The 27,004-nt window shown below is 35.0% G+C and overlaps 1 protein-coding gene across 1 annotated transcript in view; it reads left to right on the top strand.

The window, feature by feature from the left end:
- Positions 1-652: 652 nt before the first annotated feature.
- Positions 653-27,004, top strand: part of LOC140754804 (hexokinase type 2) — a 40,525-nt gene continuing 14,173 nt past the window's right edge. Inside the window, exons 1-2 of the mRNA XM_073089914.1 lie at positions 653-832; positions 17,783-17,985. Coding sequence (XP_072946015.1) covers positions 17,803-17,985 — 183 coding nt within the window. The 5' untranslated portion in view covers positions 653-832; positions 17,783-17,802. The remainder of the gene's footprint in view (positions 833-17,782; positions 17,986-27,004) is intronic.

Raw genomic sequence — 27,004 nt, 5'->3', positions numbered from 1 at the left:
TCACACTTTATACGTTCATTCTTGCGCCCACTTTTATGTTTTTGTTTTTTATCTGTGTGTGCGATATATTACAAGCATTTTCACGATATTTACAGTAGCCCGACCTCGAGTTCGAACGTACCTATCTCTGATACTATAGAAAAACAAATTCTTGAATAATGATAAAAAATATTTAGTCTACTGTGTGCACTCATAAACAACATATGTTTATAAGAGATTTTTATTTAAAAAAAACTCCATATTTGGAGGGTACTGTAATATATGTGTTGTCTTTGATAATTTAGGATTATTTTACCTTCAAGGATTGCTTCAATAGTAGATGGCAAATTATAAGAATTTTGTTGTCAAGATCTACTGTGGCATCATGTATTCGAATGAACATTATTTAATAAGATTAAAGGGTAGGATTATCATGCAGAATGTGTGTAATCCTACTACTATATATAAACCACAGTACTACCATACCATTGTACAAAGTGCGTGTACGGTAACCACTGCATACGCAATAAAAATTCACCTCTTAGCTGGCGGGTGTGTCGGCCGGCCTCCGCGCGCCTCCGCCGTGTCACATAAACCCGCTTGATTTACGCCGCTCGCGGCTCGCACATTAGCGGGATGTTATGTGGCCAATGTTTGCGTGTTGGCGGCCAGCTTGGGTGTCAAGGGCTATCGGGAGGGCAGTGCAGGGGCGCGCGCGCTCGGCGCTGGACGGCAGTGTTCGCGGAGCCGCCTCCGAACACACACGCGATCTAATCTCGACAGTTTTATTATCATCGCCGGCCTTGACGCTATTTCGACGCGGTATTTGTGCGACACGCAGCGGGACCCGCATGTGAGTATACTCTTTCTAAATTTCTTATTTTACGCCAGTAGTAAATTTGATACACATTTCGTTAGAAAATTTTCAGCAATGTATATTAAAAAAATCGGGGACGGAATCTTTGAATATTTTAACAAATTTTAGCACAGTTAAAAATAATTCGATCAACTGCTAAATAATATTAAATAGATTCAAAGAAATACTTTTGCATAAATATCATTTTTTTGCAGAATTAAATTAACCAATATAACGACGAAAAGATAACAACAAGACAATTTGACTGTCATCATGATTATCTAAAAACATTTGATCGTGTTATTACATACTTGATAATTTAAAAGCACTAACAACGTATGTAAAGTAAGTGCGAAAAACGTATGTCAAATAAAAAAAAAATAGATAAAATCTTAACTAATCAATGAGCTTATAGATAATCCTAAATTATAAAACGGTTAGTACGAGCAGCAAGGTAGCGATAATCTGTGTAAAAATTAGCGTAGTCAGTGAAATGACGACATCGACAACATTGCGGCTCCATCGATTGAATAATATTTGTTGAAGCAAGATTTGTATTTACAGCAAAACTTGCTTATAATCAGTTGAAATTACAACATCGCTTAGCACGTGCTTATTACAGCTAAGTGATGTGAAAATACCATTACTTAGTAACCAATAATAAAACTTATTCATAAGTCGTGTCAAAACTGCTCACTGCGATAATATATGTGCCTAATGAAAACAAAGTTGACCCCAGCATAGATCCTAGCGCGACCCCGCTTTTGAACTTCGTAGAACATAATAATAAAAACTATTAGTCCGTTTCCATTATCTCAAGTTTTCTAGATCTGTCGCTAGCGTTCAAGGAGCTAAATACCAATTAATTAAGTGCTTCAGTTAACGAACCGCGCGTGATCGGCGTTGTCAAATGCTTTGCCGCAATTGCACATGTAAACAACGATTAGAACTGCTACGTTGTTCGGGTTAAAGTTTGCATGTACATAGAATAAATTTTTGTTAGTCGTTAGTTTTATAAATAAATTCTCTAAAAATAATTCGCTAGATGTAAATACGTTTCGATTCTACCGTAGTACGTTCTATCACTTACTGAATATGTTAAACTGAGCGAGGTGAACTTAAACAATTGCTTATTGATTTTTGTACTCTATTTGTTTATTAGGTTCATTGCGTAAGTTACAACGATCTTTTAGTTTATGATTCTATTGTGATTTATGAAACATTATTTAAAATTATGGTGTCTGGAATGTTCTCGTATCTGCTTCGTTTTTGTATATATTTTCAATCAAGACACGGCAAGTTTCTCATCTAATAATATTCTGACTACATTGTTAGCATCATTATATTTAAGACACATGCGGAAATAGATGTGGTAGACATATTAAATATTTTAGAATTTTATTGCTACCTTTAGTCTCTTGTTACACGAATTCAATTTAATCAACTTTCATCTAACAGAGTTTTAGACGATTTATTAAAAATTAAGATACCACGAAAATTATATGTTCTTCTATTCCGAACTATGTTTTTGTTTAAATTTAATGTGTACTTTTTCTTTGAAGTTCACAATGGAATATTCTATATCTAAACTTCATTAAAAGCCATAAATTAGATTCAGTTCCCAATGACGACATTCGCACCTTAGATCAAGGTGTTATATATACACTAGACGGTCTGTGGACTATTGCACTATAAATAAACCGCGGCGAGTCAATGAGAGTCTGGCGTCGCATCCTGCACGTCCTGTAGAGTCAGCAGGAACCTGGTATGAATCTGGAATTGCATGATCGTGTGATCTTTACTGATTACTACCAGCTTACAGTCCATCCTCAAGTAATAGCAGTTATTTTATTAGTGTAAAGACAGTAGCATGTTGGCGTGATATAATAATCTAGGACTCCTAGTAAAACAGGAGAATTTGATCGTTGGATTTCGAGCAAAGATACATTGCAGACAAATTTCGAACTTTTGTAAAGATTGATTATAACTAACGGTCGTAAGTAATTTGGTCTTATTTCCCTGCTATCTGGAACAGAAATGCTACACCGCAGTAATAAGTGATGTCGTAATATTTATTTATTATTATAATTCATATTATATGCGTTGTAGTTTCATAATTTTTTTTTGTTTGGTTATTGCTTTTGGTTTTTCACTTGGCGCACCTGTTCAAATAAAATAATGATCTCTACCGCTATAAAAGTTTGTTTTAAAATTGATTTAGGTTTATTTTTATTCATTCGTTATTCCTCTGTATTCTTAAAATACCGGGTGTTCAATGAATTTTGTGTGCTTTTAACATTAGAAAGCATACCAAAACATTTGCTATTAGCGCAAACACTGGTCTGGCTTCATTATTTAATGAGTTCAACGGGACCTTCATATTGTATTGTCATCAGTACTACACACAGTTAGCAAGTTTTATGGAGATACAACAATAAGAAGTGGGAAACTCAGTTCCTGAGATTCCATCACACAGGTCGATCGAAATAAAATTGATAACAAACATTCGTTATTTATAATCGATCTATCCTATGTTTTCTGTATCAAAGTTCAAAATTTGACAATTTCTGAAAATAAATTATTTTTAGTAGGCAAAAGTTGGATAGATTGATAATGAATAATGGATGTAAGAACTGCTTTTCCCCTGCTGCTTTCCATGCTTATAGATAAAGTTTATATTTTCAAAATAGCATATAATATTGTACACCGTACAAATCTAAATCACATCAACGTTGATCGGACGCTGATGGACGGCACGGGACGGGGCCGGCGCGGGACGGAGCTTCGGCTAGGGGGAACATTCTGGAAGTACCTTCACTTACGTGGGGTCTAAGTACTATACGAGTGCTATATTTGTTTGGAATGATGGGACTAGAAATTAATGACTCTATTTTTTCAGTGACACGAGTTGTATTTTAAATTTAGTCAAACGGAATTTTAAGTATATTAGTAGTTTTGTTCCCTATCTATAACGGACCTCAAACAGGATTAGCGTTGCTATTCCTGAGTACTGAAAATGTTGAAACTCTTCGTATTCGTTGTTGAAACTCTTCCACCCTTACCGCTTCCCTCAAACGAGAGCCCAGCGGCGCTTATCTCTACCTTTATAAGGTAATAATAGATGTTGTTGTGTTGTCTCCGGAGTGGAACCACGAAGAGGTTCATCACCTTAATAATAATTAAGATGGTATGGTCACTTATTTGTACCGCCTTTACGTAATCCACATAAGAATTGTGTGGTGGAGTAGGTAGTGATTGAACTGTACCAATCATTGACACATATCTAAAGGGCATGCAAACGAGCTTTGGTTACAAAAAATGGGATCCGTTGTTACTTTAGTCCCAGCGCCGAGGTACCGCTGTCATGTGTAATTTTATGTTAAAACCACGAACTCTACTTTTAGCATAGTAACTTATCTGTCGAGTTCAAGCGAAAATATTGTTATCATAACATGCCGTAGTTATTATAGTGTCATAGTTATTAATTACTGTTTCAATTAATTATCTAGGGGAATACCAAAAACACAGAGACACGGTAATACCCAAACAGTTACTGAAATCTCATTCGTGAACTTTCTCTGAACTTGGGTATATGCTATCTTGTTTTGTAAATAATTATGTGTGGATAAAGATTCATATCACTAACTTTTTATGGCAATAATGTTGATAAATACGTGCTGAAAGTAGGTAAGTAATGATAAAAATTAACACATGAATAAATTTAAGAGGCGAACAGGATGAACAATTTCAGATTAAAATTAATTAAATTGAAAAAAACATAATTTCCTTTATTAAAAATCATAATTAGTTTTTATTATTGGTACGGTAATGGGTATTTAGTTCATATCCGGTGGAAAAGTGAAGCGGATAGTACAAAAATATCAGAATATATTTATAACACAATAATAACAAAAGTAGGACAGACTAACAGACAGCATAAGGCAAATAAATAGGAGTTATTCTTCTGCGAAACTTTATAAATGCTAATTATGCTACGATTATGAATGTAGAAGGAGGTAGAACAAATTAATCATCCGTGATCGCCTATTTTGCCTATTTCGGACGTGAAGTAGTTAACCGTTTCGAAGAAAGCGTGAAATGAAATATATGTATTTTGTATAGGCCAACGGCGGCACTTACAAATTGTCAGTTACAATATTTTCTTAAACTGCTACCGGATCGGAACGCGACCTCTACTGAGAAGATCCGGTAAGAAACTCAGTGGGTTTGTCTTTTTTACACGCTTTTTATTAGCTTCACCTGTATGTTTGTATGTTTGTTTGTATGTTTGTAACCGACTTCTTTTTAGTTTCAATAACTGTTAGAGCGTGATTTTTAGTTTTGAAAATAATAATGTTATTAATTTTAAAAATAATTATTCTCTTTTTAATTTTTTTTTTAAATGCCATTATTTTTACATATAATTACTAAAGCATTAGCTCCAGTATCTTGCTTTACATTTATCTAAAAAAAAAGAAGTTTGGATCTTGTGATGCTGGACGTGTGGATGATGGATCACTTATATAATATGAAGCGACAAACGATCAGCAATTTCACAGGAGTAGTAGCGCATCTATGGTTGGTTTAAGGTAGTACTCATGTTTTTAACCGACTTCAAAAAGGAGGTGCTTATCAATTCGGCCGGTATCTTTTTTTATGTATGTAAACGAATTACTTCGCCGTTAGTGGACCGATTTTAATAATTCTTTTTATTATTGTACAGAGACGAGCTGGAAGTTGGTCTCATTTAAATATGGTTAGGATCCTTACTCGATGGGTTCTGGAGAAAATGAGGGGAACTCCTCCACCCATGTAAATATAACAGCCATAACTTCGCCGTTTATGAACCTATTTTAATGCTTTTAATTTCGTTTGTGGACAATTGCTACAAGTTGGTCCCATTTAAATATGATGAGGATCAGAGTGGGTTGTGGAGACAAAATATGTAACTCCTCAACCGATGGGAATAATTGAGTTGTGTTTGGTGTTGGTTCTAATGAAATTACAAAGCCAGTTCATCATTGACTATTTAAGGGTCTGATAATGTGGCTCGGAGACAAAATTTGTAACTCCTCAACCGATGGGAATAATTGAGTTGTGTTTGGAGATATTTGGTGTTGGTTCTAATGAAATTACAAAGCCAGTTCATCATTGACTATTTAAGGGTCTGATAATGTGGCTCGGAGACAAAATTTGTAACTCCTCAACCGATGGGAATAATTGAGTTGTGTTTGAAGATATTTGGTGTAGGTTCTAACGAAATTGCAAAGCCATATTAGACACGCTGTCGCTCATATTAGACACGCTGTTTACATCGTTATCCAACGAAGTATATTGAGCGCCGACTAAATATGTACTAAACCAACATTTATTTGAATTATTTTTTACTTTGTAGTGACATAGAAGTCAGTTGTATTTTTCGTTAATTTTTTTTTTCATATCTTATAAATAAGGTAAAGAACTTGAACCTTAATTTAGTTAGCTTATGTTCAGATTAAAAAACAAATGAATTATAACAAACTTTTATCTAGAAATTCAATGGATCACTGCGTATCTTTCTTTTTTAAAAGTGTTTACTTCGAGTACAAACTTTGATATTAAAACTGATACGTTATTTTAATTTAAACAAGATACCCAATGTTTAAGTATTTTGACCCTGGAGTTTACGATAACAATTTTTTTAAAAGTTATTTACTTCATTGAATAAACCTAGATAAAACTGGAAATATAAATGATTCTACTGCAGGTCATATTGCATAATATTTTTAAGGATACTTATATACTGATAATAAAATTATTGATTGAAAACAATAAACATAAATATAGGCAGTGAAAATGCGACCCTGGGTCAAAACCAAACTCTGTTGATATCTTTTCAAATTCTCTAACATTGTTTAAAAAGTTAATTTCTGAAATAATTTAGATAGTCTTAATAAAATTTAAAGTAAATCTGTGTAAAGTTAGTGTGTTTATCTTGCTGTATAGTCTTGAATTATTTAATAATATAATTTAATCAAACTATAATTTTTTTATCGAATAATATAATAATAATAATTGAATTATATAATTTAATCAAACTATAATTAATTTAAAAATATCACATCTTAACCTGTATTCTCAATGTTGATGTTATTATTTAATTTGTAATCATGTTGTGAGTTATGTTATCAGGAATGTATAGTTTTTTGAATATTGCTATTTTTTTACATTTTTTTCCTAATAGCATTTTATAATATAACTATAAAATATTGTTTAGTATGTAGTTGCTCAAGCTGTTCGCACCTGTAATTGAGGTGGCACTTAAAAAATCTCTCAATGTTTTATCAAAATAATTTGTATGCATCAGTGCTCACCTTATTGGTGCGACTTTTTAATAAATAAATAAATAAATAAATAAAATGATTGATCATTAATATGTATATTTCATAAATATGTACTAGTTTATGAGCATTGCATCTAATATTTTTCATAGTGTATTACACTAATATTACATAGGACGCATTTAAATGGTGCCAGTAGAGGAACCTTTTACCTTCGAGAACGGCTCGACCAAGCTCTGGTAAAACTTTAGGAAACAATACCATAGACCAAGAATATAAACCCAAAAAATTGGCGAAAATCAGCGAAAAAAGGTTACCCCATTTGTGAAATATTGACGCTCCTTAAAAGATCACAGGGTTTCAGTAGATGGTCTTGAATTTTGAACCACCGCCGGGTTTTGGCGGTTAAGCTTCCAAACTGGTATCGTGGATAGAACTGTCTCAACTTTATACGAGTGATTAATTACAAATTATTTTTTAGTACTGGGTTCTATAAAGGAGGACTATAAAGGAAATCAGTGGAAGACTATTGTCCTGTCTAGAGTCTACAAAAAAGTCTATGTACATCCCCCAAGTATTCTGTAGCAATATTTGTCTGTTGCGTAAGTGTGCGTAACCGTGTAAATATAGAGTACGTCTCGTTACATAGGTAACACTGTTTACATACACTAGGGTTAACGATGATACTTTATCCGGCCATGGACATTTGTAAACAACTCTATAAAGAACATGTTTTACGTGAAGCCGATCACAGATGCACTGCCAGTTGCCACTCCTGAGGACTAGTTGGTCGCCTCATATGTATAAAAGTCTACCATCGAAATCGTAACGCAGGATTGCTGTACGCTAGAATAGTTGTGGCAGTGGTGTCTCGACGGTTCAACCATTCTGACGTTAATCTTTCCAAATTCTCTTCCAAAGAATACGAATCATTTCTCATAATCGAAAATACTTTGAAGTATAGCGTAAGAACTCCATAAGTACTTAATAAGTTGGCAAATAAAACTTAACACCTACTCAATTAGTTTTATAATTAAATTTTGTATTTTATTCTATCTCAAGTCCGGTTTTCTCCAATGTTTCGTGCAGCCCTGTCGCGGAGGTCACGGCGCGGAGTTCATTACCTGCTCGCACGTGGAGCACACGTCACATATCTTAACATTTCATATCTAATCTGCTTGTGTACCACCTTAAGGACGAAACTCGTGATTAATACCCTATACTATGTATCTATGCGGTAATTAACATTAGACACGTTTAAGTACCTAGTAACATCAAATATGATTGATGAGGTGGTGCTCTATCCAGGTGGATCGGCGAAGCGAAGTTTCAGTTTCAAGCCCCCAAATTCAGAGCCAAATTTAAGAAAACAGTTGACCTATTTTTTGTACTTGGACTTACTCCGGAGATCTTAAATTATTTCCAAAATAACCATAGGCTCATATTGAGGACATCATTTCTTGTAAAGTCGACCTTATGTAGATTGTCGATCTAGAGCCCACAACAAGAAATCCACGTAGACATGTAATTGCCAAACAATTTACCAATACTTGAGATGAAAATAAATGTATATAGGCACAACGACCTCAAATACTAAGTCACATGCCCAGTCAATCGAATCTAGATGCTTTACGATATATCTACAACAATGATATAACAACTGCCTCAAATAGGCCTAGCATGAATCAGAGGCATGGTCAGTTAATAGATTTGACCGGCAATTCAATAGCCGCTTTCTCATTCAATCGTCGTGGCTTGCGGTGGGTGCAGGGGCGTGGAGGCAGGATGGACCACTTGGATATTTCTGGAAGAGTTAACAGATAAAAGCTTCGACACTCTATAAAGGATATGCTCTTAATTTTTATCTAAAAGAAGTGATAAAGGAGCGTTCAGCCTGCCTGATGTTAAGTGGTCCGTCTATGATCATCAATATTTAAATAGTGAGTCCTACTGATATAGAAAACAGATCACTTGCCACTGCAGAGCATAAGTAGAACGCACCTTTACCTAGATACTGCCACACTCTTCACACTGAGCTAAATGAAATGAAAAGCTACAGTAGAAGTATACTACTGCTACAAGTCATAAGGGCTACACTAATTCCATGCCACTGACATTTAATAGTTCTACCACCTTGTGTCATTAATACCTCTATGTAAGTATATTCACTGTTTAGAAAACCATTTGTCTTCATAATGAATCGCATGAAATTGTTAAACAGAGCAGTTAAAAATAACATCACATTAAAATGACCCAAAAATACATAAATTATTTTAGTTGTGAGTTGTGACACAGTTTCGTGGCGCCGTGTCCTTCTAGCATGCTCCGACCTATCAAACAATCATGTATCATTTTACTAAATAATCTTAAATAAATGCCTCTAATATAAAATTTAAATTTATGGGTGGTAGAGTTTTTTGTCGTATTACAACTACTTATGTAATATGTTAGTTTGAGCACACCATTGTGGCAACAATATTGCTTAAAATGTTTTTCAAGCAATATTCAAAAAGTAGATTAAAATTAGGAAAAACAATTTAGATACAGAAAATCTTTATGTACGATGGGAGCACATATTGATACGATACTAACGTCATAGGTATAAGCACTCCACCCGGAGTGGCGTGTGGTTGTTTACAAACCAATTTGTAGTTATGGCGCCCAAATCAATTGACGGGCGAGCCTTGACCCGAACGGAAATAACTCGTTTAATGCAGATCATTAATACAAGAGACAAGTTTTTGGACTAAAATACAATTAATTTTCGTGTGATAGGTAACTGGTGTTTTACTTCTTGGTGACTCGTATGTCGTCTCGTATCGTGCATTTTGTTGAAGTGAAATGAAAAATTACATTAGAACTATTTAAAAGCACATGTGAAAAGTATCGAAATATATATTGAGTATAGATTTTACATATCAGCGGTGCCCAAATATTAACAAAAGAAATACTTTTTATCTAAAATATCTACAAAATGAAGAAGAATTACGAGTGTACACGAGTACAAAATAAGATTATATAAAACGTAAATACCTTGCTCCAATTATCGTCTTCTGGGTACCACTTAGAAATAGGAGGCTTGATTACAAAACCGCAGAGCGTCCGCCCTCGCTCCAGCACGTGTGGTGCCCGAGCTCTTGACCCCCTGAACCTGGTCAGCTCACCTTCGACATTTGATACTCGGCTTCCGTAACCACAACCGGGTTTCGTCACTTTTGTCAACTATGTTATGTAACTTATGTATGTTAATGTAACACAGAGGTTCTCAAACTTGGTTTGCCCACCTTCAAATTTTAGAATCAAATATTATATTATTATTTATGTCGTCCACAAAATGGTAACAGTAAACTATCTCTTAAACAAGGAAAAAAAGGTCTATTGCAATAAGAAATCACCCCTAACTCGTTGAACAGCTCCAACACCCCCAATGTTGTTAGAGCCCTCTACTAACCCTCAATAGGCTTCCGACGCCCACGAGGGGACGTTGTCACCCCTTTGAGAGAACTGGGGATTGATTGGATATATTTTTATGAATCTTTCGATAAAATCGTTACCCGAGGTTAAATCACTGAGGTCAAAGATTTTTTAGACATTTTATTTCACTAGTTCATCAGCGTTGATAAGGGACGTTACAGCGTTACTTCACAGACCTGTATTTGTTTTGTACCCAAGGCACAGTATAAGTATTTATACTGTGCCCAAGGTCTGTGGTCGCCCTTAAGCGATCTATTTTGTATTGATACTGTCAAAGTATTCTAAATACAAATCTTACAAATAGATATGTTGAAAAGGCAATGTACAAATGAGGTATAATAAAATAATAATATATCTGGCCGTGTCCGGTGTAATTTGGATGTGATGCGGGCGGGAGTGACGTTGCCTGTAAGGTCGCGATACGCTATCTGGGGGCGCGCCGCCGCCGAGTGGAGGATCAACAGTTTATTGGATTTTGAACTTGTTGGTCAATGGAATCAAATGGAATCGTTATATTATTCTACCCATTTCTTAATTTTTTTACAGTAACTGTAAAATTTGTAAGAAGTGGAGAGTCATGTACAAAAAGTTATTTTTTTTAAACCTTATCGGAATCGGTCTTGTAACTTTCCATTCAACGTTTCAAAGAAATTTGTTTGCTATATTTCTTAAACCTATGTTTTAGAAATTCTAAAAATATACATGAGCTTTGTAAAATTGAATGATAGTTAATTTTTTTTTAGAGTAGTCTTAATCTGATGATTATTATATTTACAAAATTTATTTACTAACAATCCTTAGAAATATAATATGATAGCTGTACGAGTACTACATTATAATGACATAATATAAATGGTAGATAATAGATATCTTATCCTGCGCTATAAATTTATATTTCAAATGCTTATGCTTATCTTAAGATATAACTTATGAGAAAGTTAGAAATTAAATCATTTCAGAAAGTTACCTACATCACATGCAAGTTTCATTGCACTCTAAATAAAGCCTATACCTACCTGTTAGTATTCTTAGAGACTAGCCAATAAACTTGTAGGTAGTCAAATTACGATAAGTCAATAACCGCTACAATAATCCAAACGAGACAATCTTTACAACTCATTGATAATCGTTATCGCGGCTGGACCTGCCAAATATTCCAGATTATCACTGGATTATATGTCATTTTTGATAAGATTACCTCATTTTATTTGAATTAGAAATTATTAAGCAATGAAACAATTAGCTACCGTTCCAGAGGCTTTTATAATTTACATTGTATCATTAATGTCGAAATAGCTGCCACGTGTTTCTTCTCAGTGTCTCAGAAGCGGTTGAGTAGATTTCACACGCCATTGTGTACTGCTTACTGTAGGACAAAATTCACTAAATACACGTGCAATGTTAACAAAGCACAAAAAATGTTTTTTATTTATTTTATCCCATAAAAATATTCCACAAGGTAAAGTATTGTTTTGTTTAAGTTTGCATCAACTCTCTTCTAATTTTGAAGAAGTTACAGATAAACAAAAAATGAAGGTATAATGAACTTGAACATTTCATTATTCGTCGTTTTGCTCAAACAATTTGATCTGCATTAAAAGGTGTTCAACATGTCATATAATATACCTATATAGACGTAGTATAGTTATATAGTATACCTTCGTGTTTAGTTAATCATATAACACACTAATGTGATAATCGTGCTCTACACTTGTACGCTCTACAATTATTTTCATTTTCAGTATAATTTTATTTTACTCTATAAAACGTAGTGCAATGTTTACAATAGCGAGTACAGACTACCCTTAATAGTACACTGATAACCTATCCCAAAGAGTAGGAAAATTACCGTATTCAGATAGGATAGCTATCGAGTCACAATTTATCTACGTAGATGTGTTAATTCCATTTAATTTATAATAGCAATGAAATATTAAGTTGAATATTATTATGATATTGTATACATTACATATATGTGGGTTTATGTATACACTACAATAGTAACAGGTTGAAGATGAATCTGCTAATGCCGACAAATAACTCTTTAGAACGCAATTGTGAGGTTTTGTCATATACAATATATATTGTTTATTATATATTGCCTATTGTTCTACTACAGCCCCGTTACCTTACTTCGTTGACGTACTTTTGCTTATGATTACATGTGACACCATTTACTATTCAATATATGTAGATTATGAAACCAATAAGCATAAACATACATAATGTACTATGAATGTACGTGATTTGTTTATTGACTAATTCTCCACGCGAGTTATATTGTTTGTAAGCCGCAGGAGTACATTAATTTATCTATTCAGAACTTATACTCATAATTCACAACACAAATTATATACGTATTTGTTTGCTGTAAAAATAAAAATATTTAAAAAAAATATTTTTGCAATTTTCAAATAACTAAAACTCGATTATATGCTCATGTAACTCCACCACTACCTGAATCACATGAAAATAGCTCTAAATCTTTGACAGATACGGTCACTTGCACTTTTTAACTATTTTTTAACCGACTTCAAAAAGGAGGTGGTTATCAATTCGGCCGGTATCTTTTTTTATGTATGTACACGAATTACTCCGCCGTTAGTGGACCGATTTTAATAATTCTTTTTTTATTGTACAGAGACGAGCTGGAAGTTGGTCCCATTTAAATATGGTTAGGATCCATCGACTTCAAAAATATGTATTAAATCAACATTTACTTGAATTATTTTTTACTTTGTAATGACATAGAAGTCGGTTGTATTTATTTGTTAAAAACTTTTTTCAACATTCCTAACAAATAATCAGCTTTCTTTAAAGGCTTTTTCGAAGCGCTATTTATTTACGTTTATTTGGGTAACATACAATACAACATAACACATATAAATAAGTTAGAAAAATAGGGTACATACCATTAAATTATGAAATGGTATTCTTCAAAAAGAGTACCAATTTTTTTTTCTTTCTCCTCCTCTTTGCACATATGCAATGGTACCGACGACCACTCTTTAGGTAACTGCACCTGAATCTTAACTGAAATTTAAGGAAAAGTTTAAAAAGTTAAAATAACGCCGATTTCGGCAATAAGAACTTGTGTTACTAAGATGCGATTATAGAATGGTTGGTGCCAATATTGGTCAGTGCGTGTGCGCGCCAACGTTGGCGGCACGGCGGGCGGTGGGCGCGTCGCCACGTCACGACCGCGCCGCTGCGCCGGTGCACACTAACACGCAATATTTATGTATCTTTGTTGTTTACAAACTCGAGTACATGATGTAGTTGTTGTAAATTATTAGGTTATCATTGTTGTTTTCTACAGGTTTGTCAAAGATTAATAAAAAATATTGTAAGTTACGTAGAAGTGAGTGCCTCCGTAAGCTTATAAATACTATTCTAGCTGAGTGCCAATTAAGAGTTATGTTTTTACAGAGTGATACAGATTTGATTTTAGACCCAGCCAGTATCTAAATCAGAATATAGGCAAACGTTACGGGTTTTTAAGGATGTAGAGTCGAGGGCTGTGTGTTCGATCTACTCTTTAAAAATCTTATATAACATTTTACCTCATATTTTCTCTTGTGCGGCGGTCCAGGTCCTGCGGGCCGGACGGGCCCGTATCTTGTATCTTTATTTTCTCTTGTGCGGCGATCCAGGTTCTACCTAAGTCGATACGGATCTGTCCGGCCCGCGGTCCGTCGGTTGCACATTCTAAATGATTCCTTCATTGAGTGTGTCAGAATGTGACATTAAACTGATAAACAGCCACTATACTTATCTGAAAATACTGTTGTTACCTGACCGGGATTGATGAATTTGAAGATGAAGATTGAAGTATTTGATGATATCAGAAAACTAATATTTTCTCACGCGTGTGTTTACGTATGTTGTCTATTTGTATGCGTGCCGCGTTTTCCGCGTCCTTGGTATAAATATAATACGACGGATATATTCTGTGATGCTCTGTGGGCGGTGCGATTTTAAGAATATATGAGTTGTAAAGATAATTCAGATAAACAACAGAAACGAGATCGAAATTCTGTTCTCCATCGAATTTTGATACGTGAGCTCAATATAAAGTAAGATGGCAGGCTGGACCAGTGTTGAAATTAAAATTATCAAAATAATAAAAGAATAGTGTAGTCTCCTTACTTACACACATTACACATTCAGCGTATGGGAAATACGTAAACAAATACAAAAACTGACATTTTTGTAAAATCGTAAAAACTCATACTAAGGGTACAGGGGCTTTGAGCACCATGGTATTTCGTATGTCGTGAATATTGCAACTATGTACCTTTATGTAATGTTAAGTAAATTTTATTTAGTTATTTGCATAGAAAGTTCATTGCTTTCAAGTGTTTTGTTTCCGCAGAACGAACTTGGAGTCGATCAGGGTGGTGCTTTATATCCTTAAGTATTCCTATTCCCGAGAGAGTATGTTAAGGTTAACGATGAAACAATAAAAAACTTTTCAATAAATTTGTAAATATTAACCGGTTATAACCAGTTGTAAATAGGGCGCATTCAAATTACTGATACCATATATCAGATTTCGCGATCAGTTTATCGTATCGTATTATAATCTAAATTACGTGTAATTATTATAATTTAACTGCAACAAATCGCGAACCATTATTACAACTGGCCTTGGATAGAGCAAAACCCATGGATTACGTCAACAGCGACAATCTTAATTAAGCCTTATTCCACGAAGCCCTGTCACGTGATTGAACATTTAACGACTAAACTAAATGAAGTGAGATCTACTTCGTATAAATAAACTCATTACATATCTCACGTAATATTGTTGTTGCAATCTTTTTAATGTTTTTTTATCGGTATATCATAGTCATAACATGGCTACATGCATTAATTCTGGAAAGTTTTATTTTTAAAATAATATTGGCATCGCAAACGAACTATCAGTTCACCTGATAGTAAGTGGTTTATGATGCCCACCAACTCCGTATAGAAAAGACAGTCATTCAGATGGTCGCCTCATATTCCTTCCACCGAAATCTATGATGTTGGTACTTTACCGGTAGAAAAATACTGGCTCTACTAATTTATAAGGATCTAAATACGATAAAGTTTGTTATCTATCACAAAATAAGGAAATTTAAAATAATTCGTTTACCACGCATATTTAAAAGTATATGAAAATATAAGTAGCATTAAGTAGTGGCAAGGAATGCATATATTAAATTAATAAATAATATTTAATGCTATATACTTGCAAATCGTGACTGTGATAACGACGCGGTAGTGATCTGACCAATAATCCGGTTTGACAACAAATATTTAGCGTTCTAATCTTAACGAAACTTACGTAATGTAGGACATTCCAAATATCATATTCCATTTTACGATACTACTACGAGTCCAAATCAACACAGAAAGCTGATAAAGTAATATGGAAATATATTCTTACTAGTTTTTGCCCGCGTCTTCGCCCCCGTTTAAAAGAAAATAATATGACATACTAACATACATAAAACTGAAAATTCGTACCTTCATTGGAATGACAGTGGCGCCATCTGGCGAAAATTGGTCGTACCAACTCTGGAACTTTCGTGGGCTCATGGACAACAACTTTGCTTGCTTTTGATCATCACTTGATCAAATGCATAGTTTACGATTCAATACTTACTAATATCGTTTAAATTAATAGATTTTTATGGTACAAAAGATCGATTCTCCGATTAATCGATCTTAGATCGCCATCCCTAGTTCCCGTGGGATTTCCGGGATCTTTGTACAAAATTTCTTTAAAATCGGTTAAGTGGTTTAGGCCTGAAGGAAAGACAACCAGACAGACAGACAGACAGTTACTTTCGGATTTATAATATTTGTAAGGATAAGGAAGTAAGGATTACATCTAAGAAACTTACAGGAGTATTTTGTACCACTGCTGTCCATAGAAATCTGTAATCAGCTCCAGCATTTTCCTAATTTAGTGTTCTAAAAAATAAGTAATAATTATAGTTAAAAATCTAAAAACCACACTAAATTTTCACAAGGAAAATCCTGATTCCTGACGATCCTGATGAGGAGAATGGGATAAAGATTATTAAAATAGTGTATTGTCATCTGTTCTTGATTTTAAATTAATCCAACAGTTCAAAGTGGGTTAAAATAGAGTTCAAATTTTCGTTACATACATACAGGTCAAGCTAATAAAAGCGTGGTAAAAGCGAAGAAAACATTGTGAGGACACTTCCAAGATGTAAGAAATCTTAGAAGAAAATAAGATGCAAAGGGATGTAAAATCTACCAATCCGCACTTGCAGTGGCCTGACTAAATCCTTTTCATTATGAGAGGAGACCCCTGCCCACCAGGTTCACGACGTCTACGAAATAAGTACTGGTGGAGTTTATTGTATTATTTTGATCACACATTATTTTGAATACAGGCGAAATATATTCTCTCGATATTCTAAAACGTCAAGACGACAGCATCTACGAATTTAATTCATTAGGTGCAATGTTGAATAGAGTCTGACCTTGAAGCACCACTCCAGGATCCGCAGCAATGGGTATCCGGTCGTTAGTCTCCGAACCCGTCTCAATCAACGAGATATATCGCTGACGGCAGGAAGCACTTCGGAGACCTGGGAAGAACCGGCGCGCTGTGATTCTGACACTTATAACTGACACTCAATGCAACAGCTTCCGGGATATTCGCAGATTTATTGTACCTATTTTCCAGACTTTAGTCAAGTTGATTAGTTTCTTTTATAAATAGAAATAGATCCACTTTAGACTTTTGTTCAAGTTCGCTGCCACTTAAAGGTTTTTGACATACAAGGGCATTAATGTCTGAATTTACAATTTTATGGGTCATTCTCTAGTTCGAAAGTTTTTTTTGCCACTTCACCTTGATATGTAGTTTATGAGTTGACTAACAACTTAATAGTATATGCGAATTCGTAACTGCCTCCACTCATTAACACGATGTAGAGCAAAGAAGATCGGTCTATTTCGAGCCTTATAATCAAATTTAGTGCTGGCAGAGCCTTTTGTAGTTCTACTGCTACATTACCACGTATGTATGTCTATTTCTGAAGTAATCCGTAACGTTATGTTACAGAAAGCCTTATCTTGATACTTCTATCAGTTAAAATAATTACAAACATGTTTTTGTTCACAGATAAATAAACAAAAATCACAATGTCGACTGCAGTGGAGACTGGGCTGACGGGCGTGGAGAGGCGTGTGAACGGTCACTCGTACATCAACGGGACCACCAACGGGACCACTAACGGGGCCGCCGAGCCTGCAGCCCCCGGCGCCTGGGAGAAGCAATTCCTCCCGCCGCCGCTGGAGCTGGACGATAGAGCTAGAGCTATCAAGGTAAGAAACTTACAAACATTATCTTATGCTTATGTTTTAGATTCTTCAGTTCAAGTGGTATTTTCGTGGTAATTAGTAATAACAGAACAAGGTAATTGTATGTGTAAGTCTGGATCAGGATAAATAATTAATTACTTTAATTTTAAAATAGAGGTGGAAGTGGTTATGGCAAAGGAATTACGACAAATTCTACAACCTTCTAAATATGAAGTTACTAGCAAAATTCCAGTTCCACATTACTCCATAAATGTTGGCTTAGAGTCGTTTTTTCTTGGTACATACTCCATAATCTTCCGACTGCCTTTCAAATAACGGAAGTGCATTTACGTATACGGATGTCCGGAAGACGATATTGCCTCTACCAAGTTTTGAACTATTCAAGATATTATTTCGTGAATAATAATTACCTAGATAGATTTATGAATTATCGATAAGTACACATCTAACTCCGATAACGATACATAATTTAAAACATCGCAATAGATTTTCAGTAATAGTTGTTGCCAAAGATACAATCAATGGAGGAAAAATTGGCTAAAATGTATCTGATAAGAAGCCAAACATTATTAGCTTCACCAATGCCAATATTCAGTTGATCAGTTATCTGAGACGGTGACGCGTGGTCTAATGAACCTGCTATCGTTCTGGAAATTTCCACAGAACGAGATAATGGTGGATTGCTATCAGCATTCGCAAGTACTGCCGGCCAAGGTTCATCTGCAATGTCACCCGCGTCCCGCAGTCTCGTGTCAGCTGAAGATATCTCGCGATTTGCGCATCTTCCACATGCTAATATGTCTGCGGCCATTACAGTATCGTATGTCATTATCTTCATCATTAGCTGCTGAATTTGTCCACGTTTAATTGAAATGTAAATATTTACATACATAGCGCATAGATTAATAAATATAGATAATATAAATTGATAAATCTTATATCTTATAGCACAACACTAAATCGCACTTGGACACTTTCGGAGGTGAACTGAGATTTATCATCTTGGGTACTTCGAAGATTTTGGTGCCATATGTTTACTTGAAAATAATGTGTCACTTGAGTCAAACGGAACTCCAGAAATGAAATGATTGTTCCAAAATGTTCTATAATAGGTATATGTGGAAGGCTTACAAACACTTACTTGGCTTTAACTAAATCAAAAGTCAATATTTAATTACTTTATTTCAAGTAAGGACCTTACCTTTACAGAAATTAATTTTGTCGCCACTAATCTACCACCACTTTGTAAGGTGTTTCATTATAGAGAAGATGCGGCGAAAAACTCCATCTCTTTAAAGTTTCTACACTTTAACACTTGCAAATGGAACTGAAAATGAAACAGTTTGATGTCGATATTTCATTGAAGAATGATGAAATATGTATATAATTGCTCTTTTGTTTATTTTCTGGATAATATATGTATATATATTTACTGGAATAAAGTTAAATTTTCGACTTAAATACCTACTTGTGAACATTTAAGCAATTGCTGATTTCAATTAACTAAATTTTGAACAAATATTAATCTTGAATTTGTCTTTACCTAAGAAAGATCGTAGTTTGACATCGTCAGGTATGAAAAGTTTGTCAAGTGACGATCTTTGGCAGGCAAAAAATAAATAAATAGATCGATTATTATTAACAACGGGCATAGGTAAACATTTTATCAATACTATTAGACGCTAAATCTATCATAATTATGTACGATAATCCTGTCAGGGTTCAATGCGAAGGCAACGTGCAGCAGTAATTACGTCTACCGATCGGTCTCTCGTAAACATTATTATCTTATCACTCATATTATGCACTTCATTTTTTTTTAATAAAAGTAGCCTTAACTTGATCAGCTTTTGAGTTTAGATGCTTTTGACAAGTAAATGAAAAGGCAAAAAAATTGAAATTAATGTGGCTTATCTACTGGAGTCTTGATTATTTTGATGTCAATTATATGAATGCTTTCATCTTTGATTTGCCTATCCCTAGGGATAATATTCAAAATTTATTTGATAATGCTGATCTTCGTTATCGAAATTTACAGGACTTATTCCTTGTCCATTCCGTTTATCCTTATTCTTATGCGAAATGTTTTTAGACCCATCAGCTAAAGCTGTGCATTGGCTGTTAATCAGCGCTAGTCTCTAAAGTAGACATATTATGCAATTTCTAGCAAAAAGGAATAAAAATGATAGGAAGATGTCACGTAAATTACCAGCATGCCCCCACGTACGAAGGGAGCTGTATCCTGTCTCATTACGGGTTTACGTCATGAGGCGTTGATGAGTCAATCAGCCGGTCTCCTGGCCGAGGGAGATAACTTATGGACTATGGAGAAGAGACCCACTACTCCGACCATCATAATTGTTTTGCGTCGTACATATAATATTTTAGTTATTAGTGGGGTTGCTACTGTTGGTCGATCTCGTAGAAAAAATAATTTTGATGAAGTTCTGATTGTTTTTAATTTGAAACAAGACTACTTCCAGTGCTTAAAATTATGCCTGAATTATTTGAAAAAAATCTTTACACATTTTTCACATTTTTATAGATCCCTTTAATCCCTCTGTGACCAACCTCAGGAAGGACTCTAATCTGGGGATACTATCAGGTGGATAGCTATCTCGTTTGCTACTTCTGTATTTAAACCAAATAAAAGAAACCGTTTCCCCACAGTACCTACAGTATACATCGCTCTATACATCGGCTATTTTGTACTATGCGCATAATTGTCTAATTTTCATTAGTTCATCCGGATTAACTTCAATTTGTTCTCATTAAATTTTGTTGATTTGAATTGTGGCTTCGTTCTTCAATTAAATTGAACACGAATAATTTGGCAGACAACATTAATTAAAAAATTATTAGTGTCATATTTTTACTCATTCATCTTAGCTGTTAAATACTAAAAGCCTTCTTTTGTCATAACACATGAGGAATGTCAACACACACACAAATAAATACTCAAATATTTCGTTTCAAAAATGTCTGAACACATCTAAAGGAGATGTTTCAAAATGTATGGGCTCCCGGCCACCTTTTGTACATTATACTAAAAACTAAGAAAACATGCAAAAAACAATTCGTAGGGTTTCATTTTCTTCAAATCATGTTCGTTTAATTGTTTAAAAACAATAATTTACACTTAAACTTGCAACACAACAGTGGAAAAACATCATGGCGGTAGTGATTGCCGTAATAATGTCAGCTGTCATTCTCTTTTAACTTACTATATACATTATATACTTTTATATACTTTTAATACATTTTTTAATTTTTTTTTTAACATATTTTTTACGCGAATGGGCGTAGATATATAAATATTGTATTGTATGTATTGAGAAAAAATGCCTATATTTGATAAACATTAATTATATTTACTTTCATAAATCTTGACGTAACACAAACGTACCAAAATATGTATTTCTATACCATTTTATTTTAGTTAAAACATTTAAGTGTGTAAATAAAACAACTTTAAGTACACATTTAGATAATATTTTATTTTATTGTTCACTTAGATACATTATTTATTCATTTTCAATATCTTCCCTTATCAATATTTTGATCCAATCATGTAGCAGCTTCTGTAATATCCTGTTCAGCTCAGCCCAAACTTCAAACAATGGTCATAATGTGAGCGCAGCTACCTACGAGTACGGTTCGTTGCCCAGCGATGCAGTTGCAATAATAACTGATTATTTTGTCATCTCAAGAATGTCCTTGTCTTGCTATTATAATTATCTAAAAAAAGACAAATGTAAAAAGATTAGCTTCCCTAGTTTAAAATTATTAACGATTATTTCACGATTAATACAACTAACTGATGTATATTTTACCTGATGATATTGAATCCTTGTCAACACAATCCATAGCGATCGCACGAAAATCACAAGAGTCCATAACACATAAGCTGGGTAAACAAGTAAGGTAGAATCAGTCCAAAATCGTAACCAGCACAGAGCAGAACCATATTCAGGATTGAAATGGGATCTTCTCATCAGTACATATTTATTTAACGTTTACATTGGAGTTCACTATTATATAATATGTATATATCCACTTTTACACATATCAAATTGACAACTTCTTCTTTATTAATTTGACATGTCACTTACATCTATAAAACCAGATACTATTTAAAAGGTGGTTTTGTTATAATTATTATAAATAATTATTTAAATTCAGAAATAATGACGGGATACCCAAAACAAAAGCCAGGTTGTAAAGTACTAAGGTAACAATAACTTTACGACAAAAACAGCGAAATACAGAATTACCGACATCCAAAGAGTATAGTAACCTATGTGTGGGGTACACATAGGTTCCCTGACCGACATCGATAATTTTAAAAAGTTGACATTGACAGTATTCCGCCATATTTAATATTTCAATGAGGAATGCTTACTTTAAATATTTTTAAACAGGAATACTTTAGGTTATCATAATATATGTGTATTTTTCTTCAATTATACAAATTATACGTGTTTTTTAGATATAGCGTACATGAGATGGCCGAAAATGAAACATCTCCTTTCTCATTCAAGTGTCCCAACTCAGTTAACAATTCACGTGGATCGCTGCGTGTTTTCTGGAGTTGCTGCTATGCTGTATTAGTACATATTTCTCACTTGCATCTCATTGACCTCATGCAGTTCTCGTATTCGTTCCGAGCGTGAAGCACAGGGAACTTTTAATACGAACCGTCGTGTGATTAGACTGATGAGGCCAATTCAGCGCTGCACTCAATTGTAATGGATGGCGCTCTGATTGACGGCCACTTGTCCATCGACAACCTTATGTAACAGCCTCGGGCTGATCATTCCATCCCCTCGTGCTCCGCTGCTACTTAAGCTTCGACACACGATGCAACTTTCATAAACTCTACTTTATGTATCTATGTTTCCATTTACTTATATATTCTACTAATGTCCTCTCCTGGATTAGGCCGGCTTTATTAGCCTCATTAGGTTGATTCTTAATCCAAAATATTAGGTCGATGTGGATCTTATATATTTGTAGTAATTTCTTTCTCAGTATTTAAGTATATTAATATCCACAGTTCAATGTGGATTTGCTACAAGTTCTTTATATATATTATAGCTTTCTGCATTTTTCAAAAGTTTTGAAACGCTCAGAATCGTGACCTGCATTGACATATTAGGTGACAGCTTTCTCAAAGATTCAATAGGGATCAATTAGCACCATTGTGTCAAAGTGTTACCAGCATTCATGATTTTTTTATTTTGAAATATCATTTATCTTATGATCGAAGCAGTAAATGCATTTGTAACTACAGTTGTAACTACTTGTACATTTGTAACTAAGTCCATATAAAAAGTAAGTACCTAGGCCTCTTAAGTAAATTAGCTGGCATTTACACTGTAAAATAGACCTATTTTATTCATCTGAGGCTTCAAGCCTAAAAAGGTGGAGCTATGATAGCTTTCCTGGTCAATGATTAAACCAATTTCTATCATATTTTATATATAATAGTTTAACAATAGTAGTGTGGGGAGCCTAACGCCGGCACTCCTCGCGGCGCTTACTCTGATTAGAGGCACTCAGAGGTCATCATCGTGGCTACTTTATTTATTGACTCGCGGGCTAAATATATCTAATTGATCATCATGACTCGTTCTTTAAATACATCGGGTACCTTGTATCTTTAAGTAGCATACATTTTTTATATCTCACAGAAGAATTTTTGATTTAAATGGTGTTTTAAACACTTTTAGAGGTAATGACCGCCAAGATAGTGCGGAAGATTTTCTTCCTTGATTGATGTGTAAAGGTTCTAGTTCCGGTCAAACTAGTGAGGTAGGTATACATTATGGTTCTAGGCGTGTGGGACTGGGACTTTGCTTGGTTTGTTTTGTTTGGGTTTGGGTTTCCTTATATCTATAATTTGATTTAATAAGGTTGTAGGTGTTCAATCTTCCGAGGACGGCCACCGGGGGGTTTTAGTGCGGTAAGAGTCCCACGTAACCCTGTGTCGCTCCGACGGCACCGGGTACATTTTGAAGGTTTCCCCCTCGTTAATAAAAAAAAAGAGAATCAATCTTATAATTGTAGGTAGTACTCGTATTTGTTCTAGATTATCTTGCAATATAAACAAAATTAGAATTAAAAGTTTAATAAATCATAATTGGCTATAATTTTATTATATTATTATTGCTGTTTTATTGGTTTATTGGTGTTGCGGACACTATTAATTTCTATTCGATAAGGGAAGTGGAAGTATAGGTATTATCAGATGATAAATAATTTATTATGAAATACTAAACTGATTTTCATCATACATGGTTCAATAAATTCCATTCTTCTTCTTTGGTTCTTCTAGTCTAGGTTCGCAGACACAAAACAATGTTTTAGTAAACTCCTTCTTCGCGTCGGATGTTTATAAATTTTTGACATGATGTAAACTCTGTATGCAAAACAATATGCCACCTATGTCACCTTGTAATCTTTATTGTCTTTATATTATGCGTAGTAAAGCAAGCTTTAGATAAATCTGATATATTGTTATACATATTAACAAGTATGTGTTTAGCAAATACAAGATATGTCTCAGTTGGAGAGCTGGAGATTTACAGGCGGCTACGTACGGGGAACAAATAAGGGTATTAGTAATATCTAAATTACACGCAATCAACATAAGTAATTGTGTTGAACGGCTTGCTTTAACAACTTAAATACAATCATATACCTACACATGATAATGAAAAAGGACATGCTATTGTTATGGTACATAATTTATTTATTTATTTATTTATTTATTTATTTTTTCACAACTTACATCTAACATTACAGGAAAAAAATCCTAATGCGTTAGTGTAGCTTAAAAATAACAATAATTGACGTCCAAATTACATAAAATATACAATATACATAATATATACAAGTAAACTAATTAATAATTTTCAACTACATGGAAGGCTACCCTCGTGAACTCTCCAAGTGTGCAACAGAACAAGTCGATATGTTCTGCTATAGTGTTAAGTGTGCGCAATGCTCGTGTCAAGGGTGCGTCGCGCATCAGGTTGGTGCGTGCGTGTGGCAACGCCAGAAGACGCGGACGTCGCCGGCGCTCCACACTTCTATCCGGCACACACAACTTCAGTTCTTTCAATATAACTGGGTTGTCAAGTTCACCCCGCAGTACTTGGAATATGTACTTTGTGAGCGAGATTTCTCTCCTCACTTCCAGTTTATTGAATCCTACCATGCCATCCATAATAAAACGATGAAGGAAAACATCGAGGAAACGTGCATACCCGAGAAATCTAACAAAAATGTTTTCAATTAAATTCATACCTTCATTGGAATGACAGTGGCGCCATCTGGCGAAAATTGGTCGCACCAACTCTGGAACCTTCATGGACAACAACTTTGCTAAAGATCATCACTTGATCAAATGCATAGTTTACGATTCAATCCTTACTAATATCAATTAAAGTAATCGATTTTTTTGGTCCAAAAGATCGATTCTCCGATTAATCGATCTTAGATCGCCATCCCTAGTTCCCGTGGGATTTCCGGGATAAAAACTATCCTATGTCCTTGCTCGGGTCTTAGACTATCTTTGTACAAAATTTCATTAAATCGGATCAGTGGTTTAGGCGCGAAGAAGACAACCAGACAGACAGATAGACAGACAGACAGAGTTACTTTCGGATTTATAATATTAGTAAGGATAGCAAGGATAAGGATTATAGATAGCAGTTTTATCAAAATGGATAGAGAATCCGTACTCGATTTTGTTAAAGATAAACATGCTATCATTTATGGTTTAACAATTAAATTGTTTTTATTTTACACAACAAAAAAACTTTCTAGATTTTTTTTATAATATAAGAGTAGCAGACGAGCATGCAGTCCACCAGATGGTAAGTGGCTACTGCCGCCCATGGACATCTGTAATCAACCCCTGATAAGATTAGATATTCCTACCTGAGGTCGGCCACAGATGCGCCGCTATCCCTGAGGACTAAGCTGGACCGCCTTGGAAAAGTCTGTCTCCCTTACCACACTCTTCAAAAAACGGAACACAGCAGCGCCTAACACTGCTGTTATTAGGTAGAAATAGGTGTGGCGGTGGTGCCGCCGGAGTCGAACCACAAAGGGCTCTACCACCTTCAAGATATATAATGATGAGATAGCTTTTATAATAGTATATAAATTAACAACCGGGTGCTTAGCGATATATCACTTTATTTATAGTCATGTTTCTTTTCGCTTTCATAAAAAATGTGTTTCGTATTGTTGCTTAGATAACAGTTATCTAGTTTTAACACTTTGGTGGTCAAAGTTCATGGCGTCCATTAACAAAATTACGTGCGAGGCTACTGCTTGAGTAGATAATAAATGTCGATAGTTGTATCCAATAGTCCCCATTCACTGCCAGAATAAGTTGCGCTTAAAAATAGTATTGCATTGCGCTTGCCTGCGCAATGCGTAGGTGCTGCGGCCCACTGTCCCTGTAGTTCCGGGACCAGAATAGGGCTACGGTATCCCCTGCTTGTCGTAAGAGGCGACTATAAGGGGCTTCCGGTTTTGCGGGCGGCAAGAGTGGGAGCTCGAACCGCCCGGCTAGCGATCCCGGGAAGGACGGCGGTATGTGTGGTCGCATTCCGTCGTATACACCAGACGGTGTGGTGATACAAACTTACCTGGGCGGAGCCCGACAGGGCAGTGAGCTGAGAGGACTCCGGTCGCGTTCCTTTGGAGATCCCGGAGTCCTCTACGCAGCGCCGAGGACGGCCACCGGGGGGGTTTTAGTGCGGTAAAAGTCCCACATAACCGCGTGGAGCTCCCACGGCACCGGGTACAAATTCAAATTCAAATTCAAATCTCATTTATTCAAAATTGATTCATGTAGAATACTTTAAGTCGTCGTAGAAGTCAACAAACTACCACCGCTTCGGAAGGTATTTTGCTATGGAGAAGAAGCGGCGCAAGAAACTCCATACCTTTTGAAGGTTTCCCCCTCGTGAAAAAGGTGCTGCGGCCCAAGTTTGGGCAGCAT

The sequence above is a fragment of the Epargyreus clarus genome, unplaced genomic scaffold (genome assembly GCF_041222505.1).
Source record: "Epargyreus clarus isolate Ecla_fem2 unplaced genomic scaffold, WU_Ecla_fem_2.2 ptg000031l, whole genome shotgun sequence".
Classification (NCBI taxonomy): domain Eukaryota; kingdom Metazoa; phylum Arthropoda; class Insecta; order Lepidoptera; family Hesperiidae; genus Epargyreus; species Epargyreus clarus.
Note: the sequence above shows the minus strand (reverse complement) of the source record. Positions and strands in the feature narration are given on the sequence as shown.